This window comes from Sciurus vulgaris (genome assembly GCF_902686455.1).
Source record: "Sciurus vulgaris genome assembly, chromosome: 6".
Classification (NCBI taxonomy): domain Eukaryota; kingdom Metazoa; phylum Chordata; class Mammalia; order Rodentia; family Sciuridae; genus Sciurus; species Sciurus vulgaris.
In genome coordinates this window covers 35,255,372-35,272,975 of record NC_136466.1, presented here as the reverse complement: position 1 = coordinate 35,272,975, position 17,604 = coordinate 35,255,372, and the positions used below count along the sequence as shown (strand labels likewise).

The following is a 17,604-nucleotide window of genomic DNA, read 5'->3' as shown; positions in this document are numbered from 1 at the left end:
TGGACTTTAGTTCATAAAGTTCATTAGCAAGTAGAGTAGTTCTGAGAAAAGCATCAAGCCCTGGCCTCAGCCACTGGCTTTGCTCCTCTCTGCTTTTAGCATGAATAACTCAGCAGGGTCAAAGGCCCAGGCTTCACCCTGTGGGTGTGGGCCTGGGCTGGCTGAGGAAAACAGATCTCCAGCTCACTTCCAATCTAAACCCACTGCCTTTAGACTTTCCCCACTGGGGACCTGATGTTCTTCTACTCAATACTCAAACTCTGAAGGAATGGTGGTGAGGCCCAAGTGGGTATGGTGCCTCCCACATGCACACCCATGGGCCGAGAACTTAGCTCAGTGGTAGAATGCTTGCCTAGCATGCCTTTGAGGCCGTGGATTCCATCCCCAGCGCAAGCAAAACCAAAACAACCAAATGCATGCTCAGAGCCTGAACAGAGCCAGTCCTTTCATTATTTGTCTCCTTCCTGGTTTCATAGAGGGCTGGGGAAAGCTTCTAATTAATCCAGGAATGAAAGTGTAAACAGCCAGTAATGAAGTTTTACGTGAGCCTTTTACCGTTAGGTGCCGATAATCCCGCATCACCCTGCAGTCCTGGCTGCTGCTCTAAACTGCGAACTAAGCCTGCTTCCCACCCACGCCACGCCTGGCACCCAGGAAGCTAGCTAGCCCTTTCTAGTCTGGTCGCTGCTCTACACCCACATACCGGCTCTCCAACTCCTGAAAACGACCCATTGTCTTTTTTACACAGCAGGAGCGCCTCCCCTCGATCCCCAGCCCGCCTTTCGCGTACTAGAGAAAGGTCCTGGCAAGGGTAGTGTCTGTGGGCGTCCAAGAAGGTAGGGTACATTCCCGGCTGTGCCTCCCAGCTGGAGACAACGCCAGTTTCAGAGCCATACCAGTTCCCACCACCCAGACCTTCTCAAACTCGGGGAAGGGCCTTCAGGTCCCCGAGAAATTGGGAGTGAAGTCTGGGTCTGGATCTGGGCAATTCATTATGGGGATGTTACCAAAAGGAGACTTGGGGTCGCCTCCACGGTCTGCCCTTGCTGCACCGCAACTGATCGCGCTGCGATGACCCTAGCCTCCACTTACTTTGGGCCAGAGCCCTGGGCGGTCCGAAGCCCCGGACGCACTAGCCCCAGCGTGGGCCGCTGTCCGAAGCCGGCCAGCGGGCATCCCGGGTTCTGATCTCCCACCCCGCCCCCTCGCGGTGAGTGTGGCGGCAGCGGGTGATGCGGCCCCTTTAAATCCGGGCCGCCCCGCCCTTCGCTGTCGACTCCGCGGCTGCCCCGGATCCAGGCCGGGCCGCGGCTTTCGCCGCCCAGCCCAGCCCAGCCCGGCCCGGCCCAGCCGCCGAGCCGAGGCCCCCAGTATCCCGCGCCCCGGAGGAGCAGCCAGAGCCGTCCCCGGCCAGGCCCCCATCCCAACCCACCCGCATCCCGCCCGGCCCCGGGCCCCCAGCCCCTCCTTGCCCCGGGGCCGGGGCCCCCGCAGCCTCCCGGCCCCTGCGCCCCGGCCCCGGTGCCCCGGGCCATGCGGCCTCGGCCCCGCCGGCGCCCGCCGCGCACCGGAGGAGATGAGGCTCCGCAATGGCACCTTCCTGACGCTGCTGCTCTTCTGCCTGTGCGCCTTCCTCTCGCTCTCTTGGTACGCGGCGCTCAGCGGCCAAAAAGGTGAGCCCCCCCCATCCCCCGCGGCTGCCTGGACTCGGCCCCGCGCCCGCCCCCACACCTGGGCGCACCTGGACGTCGGTGGCCGGAGCGGGGTCCCGGCAGTGGCCGCGTGAGGTGGCCGGAAGCGGCCGCAGGCGCCCCTTCCCCGACCCGGCGGCACGGGAGGACGCCCCTCCCATCCTCGCCCCCACTTGTTTGCTGCTGGAATAACGAAATTCTTCTCTGGCCTGGGCTGGGCCAAGAGGCGGATCGGCGATCGCTCCCCTCTGTAGCGCTCGGACTGGCCTCCAGGCGGGCAGTTATCCCCATGCCAGGGGCTATCGCTCTTATTGGCGATTTGACCCATGGAGTTATCCCAGAGGGGCAGAGACACAAGGTCACAGAGGTAGCTAGCTGTGACCAGGTAGTTTGGGGAGCCAGCTCCAGGCATCTGGGCAGGAGCAGGCAGTGTTCTTGAGATAGTGCAAGGAACTACTCTGCACCCCACACTGCTTAGCCACTCCATCCGCTCCCAGCTGTCTGCTCCAGCCCAGGGCTGGTGCTGCTCCTGTGTATACTGCTACCTGGAGCCACCTGGCGCCCTCCTCCGTGGCATGGGGGCCCCAGGACTACTCCTCAAGTACCTAGGTCCCCAGGAGTCCTTCCTGTGTCTTCTCACCTGTGCAGAATGAGTGGAGGGCCTCATGAACGGACAGCCTAACCCCTGCTATCTGATTACTTACTTTGTGTGGTCTTATTGAACCACTCCTACCTCCTGAAACACATCTGAAGCTTAGGCATGTTGTCCAGTCCACCATAATAGCCTCTGAACTGAGCACACATAGTGAGAGGCCTCAGCATTGGCTGGAGTCATTTGGTGAGGATGGGGTGTTTTGGCCCAAGGGGGCTGAGGCACTCAAAGGCCCCTTGTCCCTCTCACCTGAGTACAGGAGGCACTGGAGGGGGGGGGGGGCTGCTTCCTTCCTGCAGGATCAGGCTAAGGCCAGCTGACACTCCGCCTCCCTTCCCTGTTCCCCAGTAGCACAGTAGTGGAGCTGGAGGAGGAGGAGTTGGTGGAGGAGCTGGATCCTTCCTTGGAGTCCAAGTCCAAGGCCTCTGGCTGCCCCACCAGCTTCCTGCTAGCCTAGCCAAGCCCAGTCTTTTGCAGTCATTCTGTTTGATGGAGGCCTGGATTGGTCTTGGGGTTCAAAGGCCAAAATTCACAAGTCGGGGACCCTGAGAAGATATCCCTTAAGGCCTGGCACACATAGAGGCTGTGCAGGTGGAATGTGTTACCGGGGACAACATAGTCAAGGCAGAGTTTCTGTAGGGAGGATATGTCACTCAGGGGAGGGTATTTGTGCCTTTGGGAGACTAGCCATGAAAACAGACTGGCATGGTGGTCTACGTGCGGCCCTGTCTAAAGATTTGAAGAGCCCTTGCACCTTATCCTCAGCCAGGCCACAGTTCTTATAAGTCTTCTATAGCAGCCACATGCCCTCAGCCTTGATGTCAGGAGCCATCAGGGACCCCCATGGGAAGCCTCTTCTGGGAGTAGCTAGCGCACCATAGGGAGCCTGTCTCCTGATGCAATAAGCAGAGTGAGAGAAACAGAGTGTTTCCACCTAGTACCCCTGTGCCTGAGATGGGCATGCAGGAGGCTGGCAGTCTGAGAGTCTGGAGAGCAGGAAAGCTCCCCAAAGAAGGGTGGGGCAGAGATGCAGGAATTCTTTCCCCTGGAGATTAAATCTCAAAAGTCTTAGGGAAATGGAAAAGGTAGTGACTGTTTCCATGGGGGCACAGCAGGGTCAGGTCTTTGGAGGCCTCAAGAGAAGTTAGAAATCTGGGTGATTTTGTGTATGTTCCATCTCAATCTCACACGCAAACAACTCTGCATAAGCTCATGGTGAAGCCAGACTCAGTCTGAAGCCAGATTAGATCCTGGGTTCCAGGTTGCAGTGGATGTAGGGCTCAGGAGAAGGTCTAGTACTTAGGGGAAAGGCAAAGGAAACCAAATCTGCAGGGAAGGGAGGAGTTCGGCAGGGAGCCAGAGAGGAAGGGGACAGCAGGAGCAAGGGACATCCTGGAAGCCTGGGTCAAGTCCAGGAAGGACTCTTAGACCTTGGCAAGATAGACCCAGGAGGAGGATTTGGGGCCCAGTTTCACATCCAGCCTTGACCATTTTTATAAAGCAGCTCTGCTGGGTTCAAACTGTAGCCCTCAGCCAAACACCTGCTGAGACCCATCCCTAGGGAGGCAGACTCTTAAGGGGAAGGGGAATGCTGGGCCTCAGGCACACAGCCCTTCCCAGTGTGCAGGCTGTCTCTCTCCCTGGTCCTAGACTTCAGTACATTGGACACCCTCCTTGAGACCTGGGAAGGTGCAAGCCCTGGAGAGGTGAGGACACCTTCCATTCTCTATGAACCCCTTTCTCCCCTACAGGTTCACAGAAGATCTGTGGTTGGGCCTGGCACCTGCCTGTGACCCTCTAAGCCTGTTTCCCCTTTCCTAAATATGTAACCCTTGAGCCATAGCTTGGCTCTGGAGTCTATTTCCTCACCCAGGTGGAACACTGTGGGCCTCAGGATGTCCTGATTCCTCTGCCTCCAGGGAAGGAGTGAGAAAGCCTCCAGGCCCACTGATGTCAAAAGTGTACCAATATCATAGCTCTCAATAGTGTGGTCACAACTTCAGTCCTTCCTTGAGGCCAGCTCTGCCCTGCCTTCCTGAAGTGGGAAATGATGAATGGAAGGAGAAGCCAAAGTCTTGCTAATTCCCAGGAACCCCATGCCCTGCTCTGTTCACCCAGAGGGACCACAGGCTCTACATGTCTTGCCTCCTCCTCACTTGAGTTGACTTCCCAGCCTACTCACCACCCAGCCCACAAAAATTGTGGGGTGCTGGGATACCCTGGCACCACCCGGCCCACAAAAATTGTGGGGTGCTGGGATACCCTGGCTGGTGTAAGTACGACCCATGGGGAAGTTGATCACAGAGCTTGAATTTCTGGCTTTGACAGGCTAGGACAGAGTAGACCCACCATCAGAGAATCCAGGGTTGAGAGTCAAACCCAGATCTTATGAGCAGCAGCAGGTAGGACAGGGCCAGCAGCATTCAGGGAAATGACAGGAAGGTTGGTCTGGGCAGGAGCCAGTTCCTGGGGAAGAAGAGAGTTCCCTGGGAAGAGGGACCATGGTAGGAAACAGGCCGTGGTCAGGCCTGGTTGGCCAGGGTGATTCAGAGAAACATTGTCCACCATGGCCTGTGTAACCTGTCCACCGGGGGCAATCCAGTGTGGGATAGAGCTTGGCCTATTTAAATAACAGAGAAGACCAGGGTGGGGGAATTGGGGATGTAATTAGAGGTATGTGAACCCTCCCTTCTCCCCTAAAGTGGCCCACCTCAGGAAGCTGCTTTGAATGGGGCCAGTGGCACAAGTCTGCCCCTTAGTTCCTCTACACAGAGGAAGGCACCTGTCCTGACCAGGCAGTTCTGAACTGAGTCCTTGGAGCTCTGAGAGCCTCAGCACCTCTGGTTCCCTCCTGGTTGGCTCCTAGTGGTAGCAAGAAGAGAAGAGAGGAGCTGTGTGTTGAAGATGGCCAACTGTGTACTCAAGGAGTAAGGTTTCTAGGGTAACCTGGCTCCAGAGCCCAGCAAGGAGCCTCTTAGATCTGGAAACCCAACTCCTTCTGCACACCCCCACCACCAAGTGAGGTGTGACCTTTACCCCTGGTGAGGCAGGATGTGGGAAGATTGGGGGACCATCTGCTCTAGTAAGAGGTACCTCCAGCAGGATCTGCTTGGCTCCTCTTCTCCAATTCCTCCTTCTTGCCCTGAGCCTTAGCATTTAAACCTCCGCCTGGACTGAGGCCGAAGCTGAAGAAGGAGTTGTGTCCTTTGCCTTGATCCTGACCTTTGGTGCACTGGACTGGGTATGGGGAACACCATCCCAGGGTAGTCTAGGGGCTGTTAACCCACCGGGGATCAAGGAACAGAAGAACTGCCTGAGGTAGGAGAAGAGTTCTGGAAGGCTTCCTAAATTTTGAGACTTGGAAACAAGTCCTTGAAGGCTACATGTACTTTCATTAGACCCAAAGACAAAGAGGATTCCAGGCAGAAGAAACAGCTGTGAAAAAGCGTAAATGTTAGATGAGGAGGAGGCATATGTGATGGCAAATAAAGAGGGCAAAAGCCAGACTAACAAAGGCCTTGAGTGCACAGGCTGGCAGGAACTGCTGGCACCCAGCCATGAGGGTTGTTTATCATTCTTGCCCACTGGTCCTTGCCAGACCAGTGGAGCCAGGTGCTTGACACCCCAGGGAATCCTCTCCACTGTCACGCAGCCCTACCTGTGCTGTTCCCAGCTTACCTACACCCCTAATGCCCAAGCCCAGCTACTGCTAGCTGGGGTCCTATTGGAGGTTTTGACCCCATTCCCCCTGGGGTGGCACACAGATCCTTTGAGGTGGCCCAGTTCTCAGGTTTCCAGAGTTGCAGGCATCAGGCCATTCAGGGTTTGTGTCCACCCGCTTTCCCCCAACTGTTGAGCAACACTTAGGCTAGTTTCTCAACTTCATCTACTTATCTGAGTAAGCAGGAGGGATGGGGGTGGCTCAAACTACAACAGCCATCCCCAGGATCCTGTGTGACACTGAGAATTCAGTGCAGAGTGACAACCAGGACTGTGAACAGACACCCAGGGGTCCTGGATGGGACCAAGGAGCATATGTGCAAGAAGCTGGAGGGGGGCTTTGGGAGTCAAGGGGCAGAAAGGATTCAGTCTGAGGCTATACCATCCCCGGCTTGGGATTGCCTGGTTTGGGACTGGAAATGATCTATTGTGTTCTGACTTCAGAGGTCTCCTCAAAGGAGTACTGCAAGAGGGCAAATCCGCCTGCTGGGGGCTTGTCTACCCAAAGCATGAGCATCAGTGTGACCTTACCAGTGACCTTTATGTAACCTCAGGTGTGTGGCAGCCTCGAGAACAGCTGTGATGTGCTATTGTAGATGTGCACAGATGGGTACTCAGCTGTATGCACTAGTATGAGCAAAGAACTTATCTGAGCAAGATATGTTCGAGGCTGCCCCCTGGTGACTATGCATATCCCTGCCCACAACCCACAGGCGACGTAGTGGACGTTTATCAGCGGGAGTTCCTGGCGCTTCGTGACCGGTTGCACGTGGCTGAGCAGGAGAGCCTTAAGCGCTCCAAGGAGCTCAACCTGGTGCTGGATGAGATCAAGAGGGCCGTGTCAGAGAGACAGGCGCTTCGAGATGGAGATGGCAATCGTACCTGGGGCCGCCTAACAGGTGAGCTGTGCAGAGGGCAGGATAAGGCACACAGGGTCTGGCATATCGCAGGTTCGCTGTCTGATCAGCTCCTTTCTGATCCACCCAGAGGACCCCCGACTGAAGCCGTGGAACGTCTCACACAGGCACGTGCTGCACCTGCCCACTGTCTTCCACCACTTGCCACACCTACTGGCCAAGGAGAGCAGTCTGCAACCAGCAGTGCGGGTGGGCCAGGGACGCACAGGAGGTAGGGATGTAGCCTGGGAGGGGCGAGAGGCGGGCAGCGAGAAGTCCCTGGCAAGTCCCCGGCGGCATGCCCAGTGTCACCCCTCTGCGCCCCTACAGTGTCGGTGGTGATGGGAATCCCGAGCGTGCGGCGCGAGGTGCACTCATACCTGACAGACACGCTGCACTCTCTTATTTCTGAGCTGAGTCCGCAGGAGAAGGAAGACTCGGTTATTGTGGTGCTGATCGCCGAGGCGAGTGGTCTAGGGTGTGGGGGTAGGGAAGGTATGGAGGGAAGACCCACATTTCAAAATAACCAGAAAAAGAAATAAAAGCAGAACAACATCCTGAAGGAAAAAAGTATCAAAAGTGCAATCGTCAGTTTCATTCACAAAATTAACAAAACAAAGTTAAGACGAAAGAAGCATTTTAGCGCCCCCTCGTGGAAATGCCTGTTATCTGGTCCCATTCACCCCACTCCATGCCAGGCCCCCTATGTATCCCAAAGGGCTTTGTCTGAGGTACCTGCAACCCACAGGCCTGGCCTTACTTGGCCTTCAGGACAGGAGGCTCATTTCCTCCACACGTGGGGACATCTGAAGTCTGCACCCCTGTCCCTCCTTCCTTCTTCCAGGCCATTAGGGGTGGCAACCAGGCTAAGAGAGTGCTTGGTTTTCCCACAGACTGACTCTCAGTATACGTCGGCAGTGACAGAGAACATCAAGGCCTTGTGAGTATGGCAACCTAAGAAAGCTGGTGAAGGGACGGCTCTTGGCAGGGTGCTGGGCATACAGGAGCCTGCCTCCCCCACAAGATGGTGATTTCTGTCTGTGGGGGAAGATGCTTCCCCTCTTGGCTGAGAGAGGGTGAGTGTGCAGAGGTGGCCAAGCCCCTCCGGAGCCTCAGTGCCTCAGTAGACTGGTTGTGGTGGTGTGATATGGGAAGGAAGGGGGATGTCTGCCTGGTGAGCACTAAGAAAGGGTTGGCTCAGAGCCCCCCCTTAGCCCTGGAGGCTGCACATCCACTGGACCTTCCTACCCCTCCCTCCAGGTTCCCCACGGAGATCCATTCTGGGCTCCTGGAGGTCATCTCCCCTTCCCCTCACTTCTACCCTGACTTCTCCCGCCTCCGAGAGTCCTTTGGGGACCCCAAGGAGAGAGTCAGGTACTTACCCCTTTCCCCCACATCTCAGTGGCCCCAGCAATCTGTCCACCTCTGCTGAGACTCCAGCCTGTTAGTATCTGGACCCAGAGCACTTGTTGCAGTGTGTCTGATGTTCCCTTGGAGGACTGCTGCATGGGGATGGGGGATGGGGGATAGGTCCCTCCCATTCAGCATGCCTTTATTTTATTTGTTTGTTTTTATGTGGAGCTAAGGATTGAACCCAGTGCCTCACACATGCTAGGCACTGAGCTGTAGCCTCAGCCCCCCATCCCATTCAGTGACTTCTCTGGTAGTCATACTGGAAGTGAAGGAGCTGAGACCCCTGCCCTCTAACCCACAGGTGGAGGACCAAACAGAACCTCGATTATTGTTTCCTCATGATGTATGCGCAGTCCAAAGGCATCTACTATGTGCAGGTCAGTCCTGAGACCCTCTTCTGCCCCTGCTCTACCCCTGGTTGGGCTTGGGTGCTTAGCCCTGACTTGCTCCATATCCCTTCCTGCTCTGGCCTTGGTTAAACTTGGATGAGGGACCCTGCCCTGCCCATGTCCCTCCTGAGTCCCAAACTTTCATGCAGCTGGAGGATGACATCGTAGCTAAGCCCAACTACCTGAGTACCATGAAGAACTTCGCACTGCAGCAGCCCTCCGAGGACTGGATGATCCTGGAGTTCTCCCAGCTGGGCTTCATTGGTATGATACCCCTTACCCAGTCCCACTTGCCTGACCACAGTCCTTTGGTCCTGCCCACCCCTCTGCTATTAGCCCTCAGCCCCAGTACCATGCTGTCATGCTTGTGAACCTTTGTCCAGATTGAGGTGTCCCGGAGTGCCTGCTGTAGCCCCTCTGCATGGGGATGTCTGAGTTCACCATCCCTGTCTATTTATTCCCTTATATCCACATCTACCAAAAGTTGTTTCATGGGTAGAACCTTTCTAGGGGCCCCCACAGGAATTAAGAGGGTCAAGCAACACTACCCATTCTGTGCCCCTTATTCCCCACCCCTAACCCCACCTCCAGGAAAGATGTTCAAGTCGTTGGACCTGAGCCTGATTGTGGAGTTCATCCTCATGTTCTACCGGGACAAGCCCATTGACTGGCTTCTGGACCACATTCTCTGGGTGAAGGTCTGCAACCCCGAGAAGGATGCGGTAAGCAGGGTGTGCACAGAGTCGGGGGACAGAGGAAGCTGGGCATTCAGCCAACAGCATTTGACTATGTTCTCCCCACGTGTCTGATCCTGAGAATACAGCCTGGCCGACCAGGTCTGCTCTTGGATTTGGGGCTGAGCCCAGGGTGTCACTTTCCCTTCACAGAAGCATTGTGACCGGCAGAAGGCCAACCTTCGGATCCGCTTTAAGCCGTCCCTCTTCCAGCATGTGGGTACTCACTCCTCGCTGGCCGGCAAAATCCAGAAACTAAAGGTGAGGTATGCCACATGCTCTGAGGCAGGGGTTCAGGGTGGGGCTCACACTCAACTCACTGTTCCTTTGTGCCACAGGACAAGGATTTTGGGAAGCAGGCTCTGCGGAAGGAGCACGTGAACCCGCCCGCTGAGGTGAGCACGAGCCTGAAGACATACCAGCATTTCACCCTGGAGAAGGCCTACCTGCGTGAGGATTTCTTCTGGGCATTCACACCTGCTGCGGGGGACTTCATCCGCTTCCGCTTCTTCCAACCATTACGCCTTGAGCGGTCAGTGTCAACAGACACAAGGCCACATTGGGGGAGGGGGAAGGGTGCTGGCCTCAGCACAAATTCTGTGACCCTATGTGACCCCCCTAGAAAATTATCCTATTACCGAACCTCACCATGCCTCAGTTTTTTTATCTGCAAAGCAGGGCTCATAATGGTACCTTACTACCTTATGAGGACTAGGTCAGGCAATGCCTCTAGGGATGGGTAACGCTCATAGTCATTGTCCCAGGATAAGGCCCTGGCTGCCTTTCATAGCCTGTGGATTGCCTGTGATGGCGCCTAGCCCCCCTAGCTCTGGGGCTGACCTACTACATTCCTGGCCCATGCCTGACCTTTTCTCTGTTGGGCCCTGGGTAGTGTGTCACCCTTTGCAGCAGTTCACCCATCTGTCTGGCCATGCACAGGTTCTTCTTCCGCAGCGGGAACATTGAGCACCCAGAAGACAAGCTCTTCAACACTTCTGTAGAGGTGCTGCCCTTTGATGTGAGTGCTCCAGGATGTGGGTGGGCACTGAGGCTTGACCCTCTCATGGCAACCACTTCAGCCCCTTGATTTGTCCCCAGAATCCCCAGTCAGAGAAGGAGGCCCTGCAGGAGGGCCGCTCCGCCACTCTTCGTTATCCTCGGAGCCCTGATGGCTACCTCCAGATAGGTGAGTAAAGGACAGTGTGGGGTGGGGGCACCTGGCATGCCCTGTTTAGGCTGGATGTTAGGTGTTGGCATGTTTACTTCTCAGCATTGCCCTCCCCTAGGCTCCTTCTACAAGGGTGTGGCAGAAGGTGAGGTAGACCCTGCCTTTGGACCCCTGGAAGCACTGCGCCTGTCCATTCAGACTGATTCCCCAGTGTGGGTCATTCTGAGTGAGGTAAGCCAGGGCAAGGTGCAGGGAACAGCCACGGAGACCATGGCAGAGCCCTGAGGCCCTACTGACCCTGTGCCCAATTCCTTCAGATCTTCCTGAAAAAGGCCGACTAAGCAGAGGGCTTCTGAGGGTGCTCTGTGGCCAGCCCTGAAGCCCATGTGTCCAAGGATGTTGTCGTTGCTGCCCCTGGAGGGCCAGGCGCATTCATCCCACCCAGAAGGTTCTGTGCAAGGCCTGGGGTCCACCGCTGGCCCGGAGGCCCCAGGAGCTGGTGCTGCCCCTGCCCGCCGGGCCGCGGGAAGAGGCAGGCGGCCCCCACACTGTGCCTGAGGGCTGGCCCGCTGCCCGCCCTAACCGTTCGCACCCGGCCAGCTGGCTTGAGCCAGGCCGTTTTAGAAGAGCTTTTTCTTGGGCGCCCACTGTCTCTGGCGCGAACACTGGAATGCATATACTACTTTATGTGCTGTGTTTTTTATTCTTGGATACATTTGATTTTTTCACGTAAGTCCACATATACTTCTATAAGAGCGTGACTTGTAATAAAGGGTTAATGAAGCGTGTGCCTCAAACATGAATGCTCTGAGTTCTGACCAGGCACATTCTGGTCTGCCTCTACACTTGGTGAAGCTCCACAGACCCCATAAACCTGCTGGTGATCAGAGGAAGCCCTGGTACTGGGAGACCCCACCTGTGTGAGCTGCAAGGATGGACTTGATCTCTCAGGGCTAGACCAAGGACCCAAACTCTCCTTCTGCTGATACGTGCCCAGAGCTTGTGGCCACTGTTCAATAGGACCTTGCCCATTTCCAGGTAGGGTCCTGGGAATCTAGTCAGTAACTTGTGAATCATTAATTCAGAATTTGTGTCCAGGCACCCAAAACTGCCCCATCCTAGGAATAATCCCCCTCCTCAAGTATGTCCCTTCCCACACATCATTGTAGGCTGGCATCCCCCTGCCCCAACTGCCTGTGCAGCTAGCCTTCCCTTGGTGCCTCAAGTTAAAGGTGTTCTCCACCTTCCTTATTCCTTCTCCTCCATGGTTCTTTGTCCTTGCCCTTGTCTCCCTTGCTCATCTGGCTTCCCTGGTCTCAGACACATACTGGGGTCTTCTTCCGTAAAACAAGTGAGTGACCTCCAGCCAACCTCAGGGCACACATTTTTGACCCTGCTTATAAAACTTTTATGCTCTGCTGGCTAGGCTAAAAGTCACTTTTAAGAAATGTCTTTTCCATCGGCCTTTCTTGTGCCTGGTCCCTCAAGGCGCCCTGATGTTTTCTTAAGAGAGCCTATCTTGACTACACTTCTGGTCATGCCCACTACTCTACTGCTCTTGACAATGGGGGACAGAGTACTGATCAAAAAAGAAGTCCCTGCTGTCATTTGGGGAGAGATTGACCAGTTCTGGTTGTGAAGGTGAAGGTGGTGGGGGGAAGATGAGGAATAGGTCAGCCGAGGTCAGTGGGAGGGAAAGAAGGGCTGAGGGCCAAAAAAAAAAAAAAAAGCGCTAAATGGGGGGCGGAGGTTAAACCCTGGGCAGAGGCGGCCCTAAGGTCTGACAGTAGGGCAGGGGAAGACTAGATCGAGCCCCGCCCCCGGGGGAAGCCTTTACCTCTGTGGCTCCGCCCACACCTCCAAGCATCCCAAGCGACTGCTACAGTCAAGGACCAAATCCCTGAAGCCTTTACAGCCTCTGGTGCGCCTCCTCCCCCGACTCCAACCCAGAGAATGCAGAGGGAGCCCAGTCTCGGAAATTTTAATTAGGCACTGGAATGCGTGGGCGGGCCACCATCCTTTGCTCCTGGACGCTCCGGCTCTTCCCCAACTTTGTCAACTCGGCTGTCCTTCGTCTCAAGCCATCATCGGCAGCAGCTTCTGGAGCCGTCTGAGAAGCGCAGCTTGCAGTGTGGCCGGGAGGAAGTGGAAGAGTAGGCCGAGTGCAGCCAGTGCCACCAGCAGCCACAGCGCTCGAGCGCTGGTATACAGGGGGGCCAACCTGCAGGCGGCGCTTAGCTTGGGCAGGCTTCGCCCCTCTCCCGCCCACGCACAGAAAGACCCGCCCACCCGCTCCGCTCCCGGTTACAGCACCAGCCAGCTATCCACAAAGGACTCGGGCCATCAGAACCCCTCCCGTGAGCGATCTTTCCCAAGAAGGGCTTTACTGGGAGCCCCGCCCGGGTTCTCACCTAAGCTGAGCGCAGCGCGCGTAGCCCTGGAAGTAGCGGAGGCGCGCGAACAGGTAGACCAAGCCACACAGAGCCGCCGCGCCTGTGAGAGCGGTAGGGCGGGGCGGGGTGAGCAAGCTGGTGCAGGGACCCCAGGGGACCCTCTGCTGCGCCCTCTCTTGCTCCCAGACCTTCGTGGAAAAAGATGCCAGCGACCCAGAGCGTTGCGAGGAACAACGGGAAGTACTCGCTGCAGTTAACCCTGTGGTGGGGACAGGGTGGGATGAGGGTGCCGGTCTGGTTGGTCCTCCGACCCTAAACGGCCTCATTCTCGCTACCCTCTTCCGCGCCTTCCCTCCGCTCCTCACTGGGCTCGGTAGACGCGCTCAAACTCCGGCGGACCGGTGGTGAGCGGCGGCGACACGCGGAAGGCCCTGCGCGCCCAGATCACCTGCAGAGAGAAGTAGGCTGGGAGCAAAGAGGAAGCCAGGGTCAGGACTGGACGCCCCGCAGACTTGTGGGGAGGTCTTCTGCAGTCTGATCCTGCACTTTCCCTTCTCCACGCAGAACGACTCCCTTCCATGAGAACCTCTTATCAGACCCCTCTGCCTGCTGTGTCAAGGATGCTTAATGGGGAGGGCAGGGCTGAAGCCATGGGCACAGAAAGGCCCGGTCCTGCCCCGTGAGTGGTGCAAGCTCTAGAACACCTGTTGGTGGGAGGGACCATATGAGGCTTTGTTCCTGAACCATTTGATTTGCAAAACTTAGGCAAATGCCCAACTTCTACTCTTTAGGCATGGACTTCAGCTTTCTAGTCCCTGGACAGGAAGTACCTCCTGCAGAGGGGATAGGGGATGGGGGCGGGGGCGGGAGGGGGGGAAACTGGGGTAGAATTAAACTATATCCCTCCAAATGCAAGGAAGCATCCACCTAGTGGCTAAGAGACCCTGTTCACCCACATAACACTCAAATTAGACAAAAAGGGCCCCCTGATGCTACCTAGAGCTGGGGTCACTTAAGCCTGTGTCCCAAGGCCTCCAAACTGGCATAGGCTCCAGTCTCTTTCTGTATTCAGACATTATGGACCCGGCCCTAAATCTGACAGATACCCTCTTCCCTGCTCCCAGATCGATGCAGTTGGAACTCTCCCAGCCTAACCCCAGGACCTGGGGGCAAGGTACAGAAGGTGGGCTGGCCATAAGGGGCCCTTCTTTTGGCCTAGGCCAGGTCCTGATCACACACACTGTCCTGTCTCCCTGTGAGTTTCATGTCCCTAGTGCCTTTGGTGCCAGGCCCTCTGTACACTGTGCACCCAAGTGCACTGTGGGTGCCAAGGGACAATGTGGATTATGGAGCTAAACCTATGGCTACATGAGAAGAAATTTGGGACCCATCTTGCTTGTGCAGCTAGAGGTCAAGTTGACCTGCCTGTTCAGTCCCTTCAGAACCCCACCACAGACTGTGCTTTATCTTAGCCCTCATGTTGTAGGGGCAATGGTGTCCCCAAGCAGCAGGGATATCTGACCCAAGAATGTGTCTAGGGCCAGTTTGAGAAAAGCATCGAAGTCAGGCACCTTTCCAGGGGTAGGGGAGCAGGTTTCAACCCTGTCCAAGTCTGCATGGTCCCAGTGTGGAAGGTACCTTTGAAGACAGGGAATGGGGCTTCCTGGGATGCCTAGAGAGGGACAATTGGAAAGGGCAGGGATCAGCTGCTCTAAGCCCATGGCTTAGAATGAAGGGTGTGGTCACAAATGGTCCCACCACTCATCTAGGTGCCCTCCCACCCCCAAGTCCTAGAGCTCCACACGGTTGGATACCACACCTGGATCCTTTGAAAGCCCCTGCCCTCCTCCAGGCTTCTTATGCTGGCTAAGAGGCCACCATCTCCAAGCCTGCACCTGGCATGCTTACCTCAGTTGTCCTTCAGCAGTCTTTTTTTTTTCCTGTTTGTTCCCCTTATTTGGCCTCCCTTCTCAGCCTTGGTCCCTGCCCAGAGTTTTCATAGCTTTCCCTGCACAGATACCCTGACAAAGGCTTTCCCTTTCTACCTTGTGAAAGTACAAGTGAGCCCCTCAACAGATCTCTGGCCCTAGCCCATGAAAGTCTCCAGCGACCCTGGAAAAGTGTGGGTCTTGGCAATAGGAGCCTAGGCTGGAGGTACCCCTCTGCCCTTCACCCAGGTCTGTCCCTTCCACTACTTTCCCAGGGTCTGGAAGACAGAAGACATAAGTCTGAGGTCTACCCATTCCCAGATAGGAGCCATCCTACCTTGCAACAGGACTCCCAGGAGGGTGACAGTGGCCAGAAGAGCTATCTCGTCCTTCATGGTGCCAGTAGTGGAAGGGCTAGCTACAGAGTTCTTGTCAGCCCGTTTGCTGCTCAGAGGCTGGCCCCAGAGAGGAAGAGCAGCTCAGCACCCTTCTCAGTGGAGGGGGGTGCATAGCGGGGCGGGACCACAAAGGCAGGGAGCCAAGGCTGGCTGGGAGGGCGGAAGCTAGGACTGGGGACAGTCTGACCACTTCCCCAGTTGTTCCTGCCCCTTCCATGACTGTTTCTGTGCTAACAGAACCCAAGCTGTCCACCCAGGCCTGCTCCAACCCTGGATATGTCCAGCTGTTGTGTTCCCCCACAGTGTTTCCCTTGCTGTACACCCTTAGCAGGTCCCAGATTGCCCTTCAGACTTCCCCTTCATCCCAAGTCTTGTCCTAGGCTCCAAGCTCACAGGATCCCAACCCTGACTCCCCTACCCACCCATACACACACTATCTATTTCCCCACCCCTAACCAGGGCTGTTGAGTAGCGATCAACCCTCAACGACAATGTCTGCAACCTTCCCAGCTCCCTCTGGCCTCATAATGAAGTCCAAGTGCCTCTAGTTTCACTGCTCCTTCCAGGCAATGTCATCCCTCCATCCTCATAACCTCTACAAGGTTCCTCCTGCCTTGGGTCATGGAGGGAACTCCTGTCCCAAGGCCTCTTGGCTGGCAGAATGGGTCTTCTCACTTGGGGGGTTTCTGACCCCAAGCAGTCACCTGGCTTTTTCTGCCCAGCCTACCAGTTAGCTCAGGGTAACATTCCTCCCTTTGCTGAGGCCCCAGCTCTCCCCACACTCCAGTCCTGTGGTCTGGACAGAACTGACTCTTGCCCCTCCCAGGCCTGCGTGATGGACATGTGAGCCAAAACTGTGAGCCAGCTGGGCGAACTGGTGCATACCTGTAATCCCAGCTGCTTGGGAGGCTGAGGCAGGAGGATTACAAGTTCAAAGTCAGCCTCAGCAACTTAGCAAGACCCTAAGCAACTTAGTGAGACCCTGCCTCAAAATAAAATATAGAAAGGTTAAGTGCCCCTGGGTTCAATTTCCAGTACCAACTGTGTGAGCCAAGGCTGATTCAATATGGTGAGATGTGGTTCTAGAAACTTCATTAGCAATTTGGAAAAGGAAGTTTAGAGTTGGAAGGGAGACTGCCAAGGGCACCTTGCCTGCCATTCTCATCCAGACCCTTAGGTCTTTTCAGGGTTTTTGTTGTTTTGTGGTACTTGGGATTGAACCTTGAGGTACTCTACCACTGAGCTACATGCCCAGCCCTTTTTTTCTTTTATTTGCTACAGGATCTTGCTAAATTGCTAAGGCTGTCCTTGAACTTGTGATCCTACTGCCTCAGCCACAGAATAGAGTAGCTGGGATCACAGGTATGTTCCACTATACCCAGCCAGTCTTTTCAGTTTTGTGAAATGTCACTTCTCTTTGACTGAAGCTGCTTTGAGGAGGGTTTGGTTAGTGATAACAGATTCCAGACTGATACAGTTGCAAAGGCAGGCCAGATCAGTGACATGCTAGTAATGCCAGAGACTGGGGATTGAGGGTACAAAGGTAGGGGCCAATGGGGCCATGAGCGAGCATGGGCTGTGCTGTGGGAAAGGAAGAGACAGAGTAACTGCTACTTCATCTAGTCCAGAACTACCAGGATGTGCGCCTCCCCATCACATGCACACTGGCTGGTCACACCAGGTGAGTCTCAGCATGTCTGCGTCATGTGACCTTGGAAGCTCCACCCTTGTCACACAACTAGCCTCCTTCCTTGTTGCCCCCAAGCCCTGGTTCCAGCCCCAGGGCTTTGTGCCTGATAGGCTCCCCCAGAATTCCTTTCTCCCTCTTCTCACCTGGCCAAAAGCCAGTGCCCTTTGCTCATATTAACCCCCAGGAAAACAGATGATCCCCAGCTGGAGGCCCTGCAAGTTCTTCAAGGTCAGAGATGGATCCTCCTGATACGCTAAGGTCTGACGAGAGCAATTATGCTAAGTGGTCAAAGATGATTGATAGAAGCCAGGAGATTGAGTGCCAGAGAATACGAACCACATCCTTGGGCCTTCTCCACCACTCAGCCCACTTCCTCCCTGAACCTTCCCTGACTGCAGCCCCCTGCTCTGGCCTCCCCTCCAGCCCACCCAGGCCTGCATGAAGGTAGGGCACATGCTGCTATGCCGGCATCGGCACAGGATCTGGCAGGTTGTGCCCCACTGTGTACATGTGAGCTGTGCGGTTGCCCACA

General features: G+C 55.8%; 2 protein-coding genes across 3 annotated transcripts; one reads left to right on the top strand and one right to left on the bottom strand.

The window, feature by feature from the left end:
• Positions 1 to 1,277: 1,277 nt before the first annotated feature.
• MGAT4B (alpha-1,3-mannosyl-glycoprotein 4-beta-N-acetylglucosaminyltransferase B) lies at positions 1,278 to 11,447 on the top strand. The gene is made up of 15 exons (XM_079144732.1): positions 1,278 to 1,673; positions 6,777 to 6,962; positions 7,051 to 7,191; positions 7,290 to 7,423; positions 7,853 to 7,899; positions 8,220 to 8,333; positions 8,674 to 8,749; positions 8,911 to 9,025; positions 9,353 to 9,483; positions 9,649 to 9,756; positions 9,834 to 10,027; positions 10,435 to 10,513; positions 10,594 to 10,681; positions 10,782 to 10,894; positions 10,981 to 11,447. The coding sequence occupies exons 1-15, from the start codon at positions 1,577 to 1,579 to the stop codon at positions 11,002 to 11,004; spliced, it is 1,647 nt and encodes a 548-aa protein (XP_079000858.1). The 5' UTR covers positions 1,278 to 1,576; the 3' UTR covers positions 11,005 to 11,447.
• On the bottom strand, positions 11,309 to 16,523 carry LTC4S (leukotriene C4 synthase). 2 transcript variants are annotated; one of them, XM_079144733.1, is made up of 5 exons: positions 15,322 to 16,523; positions 13,422 to 13,521; positions 13,245 to 13,315; positions 13,075 to 13,156; positions 11,309 to 12,884 (listed from the first exon to the last, which is right to left on the bottom strand). In XM_079144733.1, exons 1-5 carry the CDS (start codon positions 15,377 to 15,379, stop codon positions 12,740 to 12,742), a joined length of 456 nt encoding a protein of 151 aa, XP_079000859.1. In that variant the 5' UTR covers positions 15,380 to 16,523; the 3' UTR covers positions 11,309 to 12,739. The 2 variants fall into 2 exon arrangements, with proteins under 2 accessions (XP_079000859.1, XP_079000860.1); XM_079144734.1 differs by having other exon boundaries at positions 11,309 to 12,786.
• Positions 16,524 to 17,604: the final 1,081 nt, after the last annotated feature.

What these genes read in the sequence shown, in the direction of transcription:
- MGAT4B (XM_079144732.1), top strand. Translation starts at nt 1,577, where the DNA reads ATGAGGCTCCGCAATGGCACCTTCCTGACGCTGCTGCTCTTCTGCCTG. An exon ending in TTGTGGTGCTGATCGCCGAG is followed by an intron (nt 7,424 to 7,852) that starts GCGAGTGGTCTA and finishes GTTTTCCCACAG; the next exon opens with ACTGACTCTCAGTATACGTC. An exon ending in ACAGAGAACATCAAGGCCTT is followed by an intron (nt 7,900 to 8,219) that starts GTGAGTATGGCA and finishes CCCTCCCTCCAG; the next exon opens with GTTCCCCACGGAGATCCATT.
- LTC4S (XM_079144733.1), bottom strand. Translation starts at nt 15,379, where the DNA reads ATGAAGGACGAGATAGCTCTTCTGGCCACTGTCACCCTCCTGGGAGTC. An exon ending in CCTGGGAGTCCTGTTGCAAG is followed by an intron (nt 13,522 to 15,321) that starts GTAGGATGGCTC and finishes CTTTGCTCCCAG; the next exon opens with CCTACTTCTCTCTGCAGGTG. An exon ending in GAGCGCGTCTACCGAGCCCA is followed by an intron (nt 13,316 to 13,421) that starts GTGAGGAGCGGA and finishes TCCCCACCACAG; the next exon opens with GGTTAACTGCAGCGAGTACT.